The sequence below is a fragment of the Cajanus cajan genome, chromosome 9 (genome assembly GCF_000230855.2).
Source record: "Cajanus cajan strain Asha chromosome 9, NIPB_CcT2T_4, whole genome shotgun sequence".
Taxonomy (NCBI): Eukaryota; Viridiplantae; Streptophyta; class Magnoliopsida; order Fabales; family Fabaceae; genus Cajanus; species Cajanus cajan.
Genome location: NC_138525.1, coordinates 54826045 through 54838684, shown reverse-complemented (window position 1 = coordinate 54838684; position 12640 = coordinate 54826045). Strand labels below are relative to the sequence as shown.

General features: G+C 33.6%; 1 protein-coding gene across 1 annotated transcript; it reads right to left on the bottom strand.

Annotated features, from left to right (window-relative positions):
• Positions 1-1729: 1729 nt before the first annotated feature.
• Positions 1730-11916, bottom strand: LOC109815018 (pesticidal crystal cry8Ba protein). The gene is made up of 23 exons (XM_083063552.1): positions 11714-11916; positions 11511-11624; positions 10675-11286; positions 10023-10234; positions 9813-9884; positions 9594-9728; positions 9097-9215; positions 8707-9012; positions 7831-7918; positions 7643-7748; positions 7437-7550; positions 6451-6614; positions 6215-6335; positions 5812-6036; positions 5543-5733; positions 4965-5132; positions 4776-4881; positions 4487-4624; positions 4043-4204; positions 3763-3963; positions 3196-3390; positions 3020-3091; positions 1730-2108 (listed from the first exon to the last, which is right to left on the bottom strand). The coding sequence occupies exons 2-23, from the start codon at positions 11556-11558 to the stop codon at positions 1956-1958; spliced, it is 3708 nt and encodes a 1235-aa protein (XP_082919678.1). The 5' UTR covers positions 11559-11624; positions 11714-11916; the 3' UTR covers positions 1730-1955.
• Positions 11917-12640: the final 724 nt, after the last annotated feature.

Genomic DNA, 12640 nt, shown 5'->3' with positions numbered 1-12640 from the left:
TTTATCTTAAATTTGAGGGATTAAAATCATATTTAAGCCTAATAATAATAAGTAGCGGTTATGGTGATAGTTGTGAAGGCAACAATAATACTTCTAAAGGAGAAATGTTTATAATTGAATTTCAATTTCAATGATTAATTGTTTTTACCACTAACCTAAAAGTTATTATTTAATTTTCTTATCTTTCATAATATTACATGCTCTTATTTTATACTTTTTCTATATATAGAGATAGAATTTTATTTTTTTTTTGTATTTCTTGTATCTTATTATCTTATTAATTATAATTCTTAACTTTTAATTTAAACATATTCTTTATATATTTTTAAGGTTAAAGTATTTTTTTAATTTTTATAGTTTCACTTTGTCTTTCGGTCATTATAATTTAAAGTAAATAATTTTAGTCCTTATATTTATTTTTTAAAATTTTTTTTAGCTTTTATAATTTAATATAGATCTTTTTAATCTCTATATTTACAATTTTGTAATCATTTGTCTTTATCATTAATTTTTTTTAATGTCATCTATTTTGTGTTGATTTGATAGAAATCTTCAATTTTGTGAGGATAAAAAGAATGATGTCTTGCAGGTGAGAGTACAAAAGGAGCATAAAGTCTTGATAAATTTAATTTAGAGTAATTTCAATAAAATAAATTTGATATGAGATATAAAAAGTTGAATTAATATTTCTATTACAACAACACAAAAAAGACGTTACAAAAAATTAATGTCAAGAACTAAAAAAATTAAAGAAAAATTATAAATAGAAAAAATTATCTTAAACTGTAGGGACTAAAAAAGATTGAAAAAGATAAATATATGGACAAAAAATAACTATTTTAAATTATAGAGACTAAAAGATAAAATAATTAAAATTATAGGGATTAAAAATTACTTTAATCTATTTTCTAAAATAATGCTTATCTAATCAACCTTTTTTTGTATTTTTATTAATATTTTAAAAGTCCAAAGATTCTAAGTTGACTAACTCTTATATTTACAAAGTTATCAGATTAAAGTTTTTATTTTTTCTTTTCAGGATTTTTTATATTATTATTAAGGCACTTAGGCACGTGATGACTGCTTTTATTATTATTTTTTCTTAGGTACGTAATGAAATTAAATTGAATTTTAAAAATAAATAGGTGTTGAAAAGTATAATTTAACCTTTATTTGGTATACATCTACTGGTTCCTGGAAATGATTTAAACCCTTTAACCAAAGTTGTGGCATTAAATGTTTACCTGTGACATTAGGCATGATTCATCACTTGATGACTACTCGTAGTGGTAGCGATTGTAACAATTCACCATCCTGAAAAATTGAATCATGAGGCACGATTGTAACAGTCCACCTATGCTTGAAGCTGCACCAAAGGTTCTTTTCTGTTAAGACATGCGGTACGACTACAAACTTGGGACTCTTCATTTGTTAATTTTCTCCAACGACACATGATTTAGTACTTAGATTGCAAACTTAAGTATCACAAATGAATTAATTTGCTTTTGATAGATATATACACAATCAGTGTAACAAATTTTACACTATCAATTGATAAAAAAAATACTTATGATGACACTTTCCGCAAACTAATTATTTATGGATGACAATATACGAATCCTTTATCGATAGAGCATATATTATTTATTCTTATGTGTTGTAAGACACTGCACTAGTTATCAAATTGCCAAGGATTGACCGGACAGAATGCAAAAAAACATAAAGGAAATGAAACTAATAAATTAATATATTACTACTACCAGGTATTACAATGAGTAATTTACTGTATATATACCATGTGTTAAAAGAATTACTATTGCCATTGAAAGACACATGAATCTTTCTGGGGGAGCAGTTGAGTTGCTTGCTCCTACTACAAAATTGGTGACCCATTCATTCTCTTTTTACCCCCGTGTATTCATTCATCTCTCTTCATATTTACATGTAGTTTTGGCCTAGTAGTAAAAAGTGTTGTCCTTGTTATTGGGAGCATCCTTGCATAGCATGGAACGAACTTCCATGATGGATCTTGGTGCCTCCAGGTCTTTCTCATGCAATGCATTTCCTAGAAGCTGCTGCATGTGTGAGGCAAACGTATCATCCAGAATCTGCACACATTACTTAAGGTCAGAAATCACAACCCCCACATACAATACAAACAAGACAAGGGATGCCTTTTTGGCACGTCCACTATACTGCAGCAGTGTAATGTTTTTTGGGACCAAAACTTGAGGACAGACACATGCATTTTGGTTTTCAAAACTGGCATGTTTGGATAAACTTTTTCAAAAACACTCTTAGGAGGAAAAAACATAAAGATAGTTGAAATAAATTTCACCATAATCTAAAAATAGCCTTATGTGCAAGTTAAAATTAAGATTTTGAAGAAGTTAATAGAAGAGAACTACAAATTAACTTATGTATTGGCTAAGCTTAACTTTTGTATTTTTTTTCTATTTTTTGCTCCTAGATGCAGGGGAGGAGCCAGGGGAACTGGGGAATGCGGTCATCCCCAAAATTTGTAATTCCCTTTGAAACTCCTAGATAAAAATATTTTATGGCACAATAAGAAAAAGAAAAAGAAAATTGGAATTGGAATTGGTCTCTCTTAAACACATCCTGCCTTCCTCCACCACTCTGCTTCCAGAGAAATTTACTCAAATACACTCTAAGAACACAGATTAGTTTAAAGTTAAACTAGAATTGGTTCAGAACCATTGAATGTGGTTTAGAATTCTGAATAAAGTAATCCAAACCATATGTACATTGGATTCCATGTTTTCATTTGAAAATGCAAAATTTATTTTGTAGCTTCACACCAAACAAGGGTTATGTTAACTATACCAAAATCAATTATGACATCAAGGATTTTTGGTGCCTAAAAAAATCAAACACAGAAACACGTGTATTTTTTTTGTTTTACCTAAACAAGCAATATATAAAAGAACATCGTTGTCATTATTCCTAGGTTTGTACAAATAAAAACAGTTAATAATTAAGCCAATAGGATGCTACTTACAGAAACAGCGACCCTTGAACCTTTATACCACGATCTATTCTCTTTTCTGTTCTCCAAGAAACTTAAAATTTCCTGTTAAATAAGAAATACAATAATCAAGATGCAATATCTTAAAAGTGTTTAAAATCTAAAGATGTAATAGGCAGGCAAAAAAATCCAGATGAAAGTGAACTGACCTGTCCCATACGATCCCAATATCCTCGACAGATAGCAATGAAAACATGAGTCTCAAAGACACTGTGAATGTGACTTATGGTATCAGCTAACTGTTCTTTCAGTGGCTGCATTCTACTTCTTAAATCAGACTCCACCACAGTTTCCTTTGAATCTTGAAGAATCTTTTTCAATTTTGTGGTATTCTGTAGCTTTGTCTGAAACAACATAAAAGATGCTATAAGGATACTTGAATACTTTATTAACATTATTCTGAAATGGGAACAAACATGTGAGATATCTTGCACCGCAAAACAATGAACAAACAGTAATTTCACAGGCAACTATAGTTGGTCACATTTGCAATTTGATAGTAATATTCTGGTGTCATACAAACTCTGCTTAGTATTACTCCATTATAAAACCATAAAATGAGTTTCAGAATTTGAAAAGTATTGATATGTGCATAAACATCCTGACTTCAAAACTTTCATTTTCTATCATAAGCAAAGTCATCATGAGTTGACTGACCAAGGGTATCAAATATTGTTATTAAGAACAATAAATTTGTTTCAAAAGGCTACACTAACATTCTCTGCAAGTTTCTCCACAATAGCTTGCACATAGTTCCTGAACTTCGCTCTCAGCATCACTGTCACCTCACTAAGTCGCTCCCCAGGTGTAGTGTTTCCAACATTTGGCAAGCAAGAACCCCATGTTTTGAACTGGGATTCAATCCTAGGACGCAAGGTGTCGAGCATTCTCTTCAAGGAATTCAAATGAATTCCAAGCTGGAAAAAGTAACAAAAGTTTAAACAAAGAATACAACTCCAGAAAAACACATTTAAGATTTTCAGAAATTCAACTCACCTCATCAGGAACCCCATAGGCAGATGTAGATCGTTTGGCAAGTTTTTGGACATATTTAAGCCCGAATTTCTTCGGAGCCATGCTTTCTTTGAGAGGAGATAATACATCTGCATATTGTTTGTCTAAAGCTTCCACGATGGCCTTTTCAATATCAGCAATGGCCTGTTGCAAAAAAAAAAAAAAAACTCCATTTAAAAATCATTCATTTTTTATTATTTTGTCCATCTAATACAGCAACATATTTAGAATCTAGGAATTAAAAACTCCTGTGCTGAAAAAGGCCTTTGTAATATGAGAAATAATTGAAAAAAATCCTTAGGGTGGGTATTTGTTATAGAAGTGATGAAAAGATGAGAATGGAAATGGATAGCATCTGAAAGTAGTGGGGAAAAAGGGGGAAAGAAAGATGCAGGATAAATAAAATAATAATAAGATCTTGCATACATTCTCCAAAACCAAAGTATATTCCGGCCAGCGGCAAATGATGACCTCATAGTCTGTCAAGGTCTCCTTCAGCCGCTCATACATGTCATCAACGAAGGGAGTAGTAGAATGTTGTGTTCTAACTCCTGACCATTTCACCTGCAAAGAATTGAGACAACCTGCTGTCACAACATTTTACTACAGAAAAGATGCAGGAACTTGAAACCTAGATCACCTAAAGGAAATATGACAATTTCCTGAAGACACAAAATAGAATGACAAAATTTTGCAATATGTTAAAATAAAGTACCTTATCTAATTTGCATGACTCCAGCAACGATAGACGTTTATCTTGTATCCAAACAAGAATATACAAATGAAACAACTCTTTTGCGTCTACTCCTCCTTTGATGGGACTAAGAAGAAGGAAAAAAAACAAGTTAGATTTGCATAGTAGTAGGGATTCATTCTCTCCAGCTAAAAGCACAGCAGCACTTACTTAATATTCCAGCTTACAAGATCTCTCTGAAAATCTGATGTTGCAATAACAAGTTCTGCTACTGGTGATGATGGACCTGAAGGTGGACAAGATATGAGGAAGGCTCGTAATCTATTGCAAAGCTCTGTGCTGTATATGGAAGCAGAAAGGTTTGGCAGGTCCACAAAGCTGTGAAAAATATTGAAGCGGCAACATTAGAACCTTTACCCTGCAATAGTTTGACAAACTAACACACAAGAATACCTACAACTAAAGATGATATTTGAAAATCATATAATGAAGTTATTAAAATGATGATCCCTATGCCTTAGAGACAAGCTTACAACAAAAGTAATCATTATACTAAGAAAGTTATCCTGTCAAATGTGAATACAGATTCAAGATAACAGCTGTTGTTAAAGAGACAAAATGCAGTAGATAGGAACAAAGGCTAAAATAAAGGAGTTGAGTTCTTTAAGTGTTAAAACAAAACCTACCATATAAACTTAGTTAAAGATGATAAATGATACACATAACCTGTATTAAAGTTCTAGCTAGCAACCTAATACATACAAGAAGTTGTGAGAAATGAATAATACCTAGGAAGTATATTTTGATTATGAATCTGGATATCTGTAAAGATCTCATTTCTAAGATTTACGCATAGGGTTTTCATCTTCTGGTAAGCAGTAGTCATAGCCATGCCATCCATCAAACTGCTTTCATTATTTTGCGTAATATATTCATCTGTTTCACTCAGGTGCCTTTTGGACCTCTTTTTTGCAGCAACCTAAGAAGTTACTTGTCAATTAAATAGATGTGTACACAATTAGCAATTGTCATGATGAAAAATTCAAATTTCTCCAACCTGGAAATAGTGACAAAAGGCAATTTGAGCCTCAGGAGATAAGATATCATGAAGAAGCTTGTAGAGTTTAACAGCAGGTTCCAAGGCAGGTGCTGCATGACCAGTTGCTGGTCTGAAAACCTCTACGATGCCCGAGAAAGATGATTCATCAAGTGCTTTGTAATTCTCAAAGGCAAGAGTAAGTATTTGTTCTATTTGATCCTTGGTCTCTCCAAGTATTCGGTTCTGAATATGAGCAGAAACCATACAATTTAGACTAGACAAAAAAAATCAATATATTTAATAGTAAGCAAATGCTAATAAAACAAGCAGTTCAAGCATATTGCATGCATTTAAAATACAGTATGTTGCAGTGATCAGTTGAAGTTACACCACTCCAATTAAAAAAAAAATGTAATGATACCTCCTGGTGGCTTAAAGAAGTCTTGCCACTACCCTTCATCATAACAGGTGCTAGCAGATTATACACCAAGTTGAGGCAATCTGCTGTTGGTGTTGCCACATCCATGACATAAGATAGATATCTATTTAAACAGAATGTCAAGAACACCGTTAGTATAATAAATTACAAAAGTGTGAAACTACACATTTATGAAATCAAATATTTCAGGGGAAAATTGCAAATCCACAGCACATTACCGCAACTTGGTATATATCTCAGAGACCCCATAATATGATGCAAACTCTGTCAAAAGCCATTTCCATGGACCCTGCAATAATAGGTTCCTTTGTTGAAAACCCTGAACTTTCATTGCAACTTCCATAACTAAGTCATATGCCACTGTCTCTGCTACAGAACCATACTGGGATAACAAGAACGAGACAATAAAATGTGAATATGTGAGGCACATTATATGAGAAAACTCAAGATTTTAGAATAGCACATCATTAAGCAAATGAACACTCCAACACAAAGCACACAATGCATTTCTATATTCCCATATCTGATATGTTGTCAAAGAATAATGATATCTTTGTTTATTTTTCTGTTTTCTGTTGGGGATACCAAAAAACAAAAGGGAGTTGACCACCGGCCTATGAATTGAAAATATAGGGCATATTTTATTTGAGAAATGTTTCCTGTTTTCATTGTTTTGAGGTTCATCATTCCTATAATAATCATTGAAAAGAAGAAACAAATTAAAAACAATGTGGCAATTTGTAATTGTTTCTGAAAGCAGAATGAAAATGGAAAAAATGTTTTTCTTAAACTAAACAGACCCTTACATTGCATCTGACTAAAATCATGCACTGAATACTGATGAACAAATGTAATTACCGTGTAAAATAAAAAAACAAAATACATAATCAAATAGTACTGCATTTTTGGCAGCCCAAAACATGATGGCTTGTTATGTTATCATCACGTAAATTCAGTTCTAGATACCATAACATGGATTCTCAAAATAACTTCAAATATCTATGTAAGAATCCATGGGAAATTACCAGGATGTATAATTATCTTTGCTATTCTAAATAATTTCACATAGAACCCCTACTTTTTTTAGGTTGCCAAGAACTTGATGGTGGTTTAAAAAAGAACATCTCACAAGGTTTGAGGCGGTCAATGCTATAGCTTATATGTCCCAAAAAAAAAAAAAGTACTCATTGTTCATAGTACTAACCTTAAGATGACTATTGTCATCTGCACTAGTAGAATAGTTTATATAAAGTTGTAACTTGCCCACAAGCTCATGGTCTGGTTCGCGATAAATAGGCCACCAGCGTAATTTGTCAGCCTGTTTCAGTTGAACATGAATTCTATCATGATGATTGTCACTCGTGACAGGGACCAAAAAAACCCAGAAAAATAAGCAACACATAATATTACCGGATCATCAGCTATAGTAGCCACTTGGACAAGAACACGGCCAAAATGCTTTCCCTTGGAATCTTGAACTTCAACAAGCAAATCATCTCCAAGGCTATCTGGAAAACTGTAAAGTATTCAGAAATTTATTCAGGAGGAACAATCATAAAAGAATAAGAAGACTTAAAAAACAAACGAGAAAAACTTACAACATATGGGCTTCACTAGATCCAGGCTGCAATCTTATGGCATCTTCTTCAACTGTGCTTTTCAGCCTTAAGGAACAGGAGTATGTCTCTGGTCAAATGCATAGGTAGAAAAAATAAATACAATGAAACAAGAACAAGTAAAAAAACCTAAATAGTGAAATGATAATAAAGTAGGTAAATTTAGAACGGAAAACAAATCAAGTAGGCTTGAGTAATAAAATGTGTAAGCAGGTCAAAAAGTCAACCAAAGATCTCCAAATTCAGCAATAACTAGTTATAATGAAATATGGAATGGAATAATTTTTTTAACTCAAGCTGTAACAGGAATACCTTCCGAAGGACTATATCATAATTATTGTTAAGGTTAGTTCCAGCCAGGAAGTGTAAATTATAGCAAGAGCACAATTTTATTTTTCCTGTTAATAAAAAGTCAAGAGAGAAAGGAGGGTTCCCAATTATAAGATCAGGGCGAACCACAAGTGTCAATGAGACCTTACAATACCAGTGGGAATGGGATGACCTTTATGTTGATGTTATTCAATCAAATCCTACCTTTATGTTAACCTCTATAAGACTATAACTACAATACAATTTTAATAGTGATCAAATTGTAAGCTACCAATGATTACCTGATGTGCTAGCATAAATTTCATAATTCTTATAACAATTCTAAGGAGTAAAAAAGCATAATGACACCATTAGTTTCACAGAAGGCCAAAACTCAATTCGACTAATTGCTTCCTAAATTTAAATGTGTCTAGATATTTCATGCATAATCATAATATAAATATTGACAAAGGATTTTTTTCTGACTAATTTTCCTCATAATGCATAGTTATAATGAATAATTATAATGCATGCTGCACTTTTACATACCTTGAACAACTTCATAAGAAGATGAATTATTCCTTAGTGTTGTTACACCAACTTTCAAGAGCCCAGACACCTGCTGTATGTAGCGGGTGCTAGCATGCATATAAGCCAAGCTTTGTCGCGCCAAGGAACCATTTGCAGGCAAGCGTGGTACAAATCTAATTCTTCTGAGAGCTTGCCATCCAGCTGAAAGTGATGATTGCAAATTGGAGAAATGATGTCGCACAGCTTCCATTTTAACTTTGTCCGTGATTAATGATGACATGCTACAGCCAGTAGGAGGGTCCAAGCCCATTTTGACTTTTCTAACTGCAAAGTGAAGAATGTCTCAACTAAGACCCACTTGGGATAAGTTAAATAATTTAACTAGTAAAAGATAACATGAAAATGTACCTTGCACCTTCATCTTGCCAATAAGCTTTTTGGGTTTTGGAGCAACACCCTCACTGGAAAGCTCTGAATTGCACTTCACCATTAGTTCATCTTCTGATTGTAATAGTATCTGCCGCAATCTACATATTCAAAAAACAAAAATCCAATAAGATCTTAAGTAATTGTGAAGGACCAACTATTCAAAAAAATTTGGATAAATAGAGGCACGTGAACGGAATCTTCTAAGCTCAATGTATACTTGCTTCATTGCTGCAGCATAATATAGGTTTTCTTTTTTAAATGTTTTGGCTAGACTCAGAATTAGATAATAAATAACTGTTTAGATTCTTGACAAGATACTATCTACTTATGGAACCAGACCATGTACAGTTAGCAACACTTGTTTCAACATATGGATTATACACACAAGGATCAAGCAAAAGTGTCTTTCCCAGAACTAAATACATCAAGACTCAAGGAAGGAGAGGGAGAAAGAGCAGTGAAGAGACTTGACTTACCCAAATGAATCCCTTAGTAAAGCACATTCATTTTCCAAAAACATAGGAGCTTCCATGCACTGCATTGCCCAAGCATGAAGGCAAAGACGCACACAAGCATCGTATGCAATCACACCATGCCATGGCCCAAGAGCACTGAAATGAATTTACATAAAAAAAAAATATTAGCGTACAGTCAGAGAGAACATTATTCAGCACAATCAAGAAGGGATGGAATACCTTGCATGAAATGTGGGCAGGCGGGGTGGGTGTGAATTTGAAGATGTAGCAGCCTCTGAACCAGTAGCAGTTCTATGAACATAAATTCAGGATTAAATGATATTTGATTGCTGTACATTCCTATAAGTTGTTTGACTAGGAAGTTGTGCATTTTTAAAGAGGTTAAGACCTCAAATGTTCAGAGATACAATTATTATAAAATATACTAACCTAACACATTGTTCAGGGCTCCCATTTTCAACATGGGTTTCTATCTTATCCCCAGGCATAGATTTCAAAGTGCTTGATGCTGCTTTCTTTGGAGTAGTATGTGCTCTAGAAGCAGGAATTCCCTCGTGTGTTCTGATCTCTTGAGTAGAACCACAAAATGGGGGTGCACTGGGAATGTCATCGTCATCATCAGATATTCTCCCATTCTGCGGCTTTTCATAACACAATTCAAGAAGTTAGACTAATTTCAGTTCAGCCATACAAGATATTACAGTTGTCAATGGTAAGCAGTTAAGCACTCAATTCAAAGATGAGAAAATTTTTGGGAAAAACAAGTGACAAAGAAGAGACAGACTGCCCAAACAAAAATAGTGAGTAATGCAGCATCTTCATTATCAAATATAAATTTTATATTATATTACTGTAAGCAGTAGTTTGCATGATCAAATTTGTATTAATTGGTTAAAGAAAATGCCATCCGAATTTTCACAAGAAAAAATTGATAATTACAATTATACTAGAAAAAACATCAGGTGCGCGAATTACAAAAAACTTTCTTAGCCACAATCATATCCTTCCCCTAATTTATCTAGGTGAAAATGTCATTCTCAGTAGTACTGTACGCACATTACAGCCATGCACCATTTCATACCTTTTCTACAGCACTTTTCACGTTCATCCTTGAAGGCACACTAGAAGCATACCCTTCGGACAAATAAGCTCTACTTCTTGGCAGAGCCCCATTGATACTTCCTCCTACCTGCGTGGTAGAGAATTCAGAGCTAGCTGCAGAATCTGATGAATCATCCTCCGTGAAGCCACTCTGCCTTACGTTTGAAGCCCCCCTCATCATCGAATCCCTCATAGTACCAGGTCTCCCAACCAGTGTTTCCCTGGAAGAACTGACCTCAGAGTATGTATAATCACTCACATACCGGGGTCCTCCTTGAGTGAGGTTCCCGTTCCCATATCTCCTAGCAGCGCCATTGACAACTCTACGGTCTTGTGGTGATGAATCCAATGAATACCTGCCACCATAGACTTCTTCCTCCGATTCAATGCTGTCATCATTATCAGAATTTGAACCGCTATCTCCAGTCTCGGCCGGCACAGCTGTTGATACAGGTATAGCATTAGCAGGAAGATGCCCACTTCTGAATTTTGCTGGGGGTGGTAACCCAAACCCTCTGCCAGCACCACTCTTCATCGCACTGATGGGATCATTGCGAGATCTCAATCCAGTGTTTGAGATTGGAACTTCCTTCTAATCACCAACCAAAACAAAACAAGAAAATCAGAACTTTAACAGACATTAATGTGATCTCAGTTGGGGAATGGAACTTCCCTCTAATCACCAACTCAACATAGAAAGGAATAAAAATCACAACCATACAAACATTCATTAAAAAAAAAAAAAAAAAGTAGCATCTTTTACAAATATTAAGCCAAATTAAGAAAACCCCAAAACTGTCAATGAGTGAAGGTTACCTCTCTAACCCATCGAAGTGCATTTCTGTCAAGGCCTTCAGTGAACATCTTAACCTAACCACCAAATCTGAAATAAGCAACCCCTTGATGCAAATGCACTTCCAAATGAGAGGCCTAACATAAAAAGATGAAGCTTTCGATTAAACAAAACAAAGGGTACTATAAGAAATGAAGCATACTACAGCATTCAGCGCAGAGAGTACCAAATGGCAAAAAGAAAGAAACTCTTATTGAGAGAGTGGGGTGGAGAAGAAACCTAATGGGGTGCGAGATTTGAGGGAGAGAAAAAGGCGCTTGCTTACTCAAAAAGCTTGCTTTGTTTAGCACTCACTAACTAAGAGACTGAACAGAAGAATACCATTGTGCGGCTTGTCTCTTACTTTTGTGGGTTTGGTCTGCACTGCACTAATGTTATTCTTTAATGATCTCAATAACAGCAAATTATGACCGTTTATATTATAAAAAATATCAGGAGGTTAATAAAATATTCTACACATCTATACCATTCATTACAATATTTTCTTTATTATTGTTAAATAATCTTCATGAAAAATTTATAAAATTTTACCCAACCGTATAAAAATCTATTATTAGTAACGAAAATACACTGTTATGATTGCTTATGTGTTAGTTTAATCCCCGATTTTGCAAGTATCAAATTTTATATTTAGATATTCCAAAATCAAATTAATCTTCAATGGAAGATTATATTGTGCGAAAAAAAATATATATTTGATTAACTTTTCTACTTTCCTTTTATAGCCTTGTTACTGTAAATATTTAGTACATTGTTATTTAACATATTAAAAAATAACGTGAATTAATTGAAAACACGCTTTCATACACGTAAAACTTTATATAGGAACGTCTTTCAATAAATAATATAATTAAGAAATTGGCTGTATAGAAAAAAGTGTTATAAACGACGACGTATGATTAACAGGATGGTTGATACGACGCCTTGCAGGGCTCAAAAGGACAATCACGCATACTTATTTTACTGATTTTATCACCGACTAAAAAGGAAAAAAATTCGCTGGAAGGGTCCGAAAGTAAAGTGCAAGTAGATTATGAGATACTTGACCAGTGAGAGGAATGGAGAATTAATTTACTTTAATTAAGTTTTTATA

Excerpts from the sequence above, each read along its gene's own strand:
- LOC109815018 (XM_083063552.1), bottom strand. The coding sequence starts at position 11,558 with ATGTTCACTGAAGGCCTTGACAGAAATGCACTTCGATGGGTTAGAGAG. Across the intron at positions 9,216-9,593 it reads TTACTAAGGGATTCATTTGG|ATTGCGGCAGATACTATTAC; the intron begins GTAAGTCAAGTC and ends TTGAATATGTAG. Across the intron at positions 7,551-7,642 it reads CTACTATAGCTGATGATCCG|GCTGACAAATTACGCTGGTG; the intron begins GTAATATTATGT and ends CAACTGAAACAG.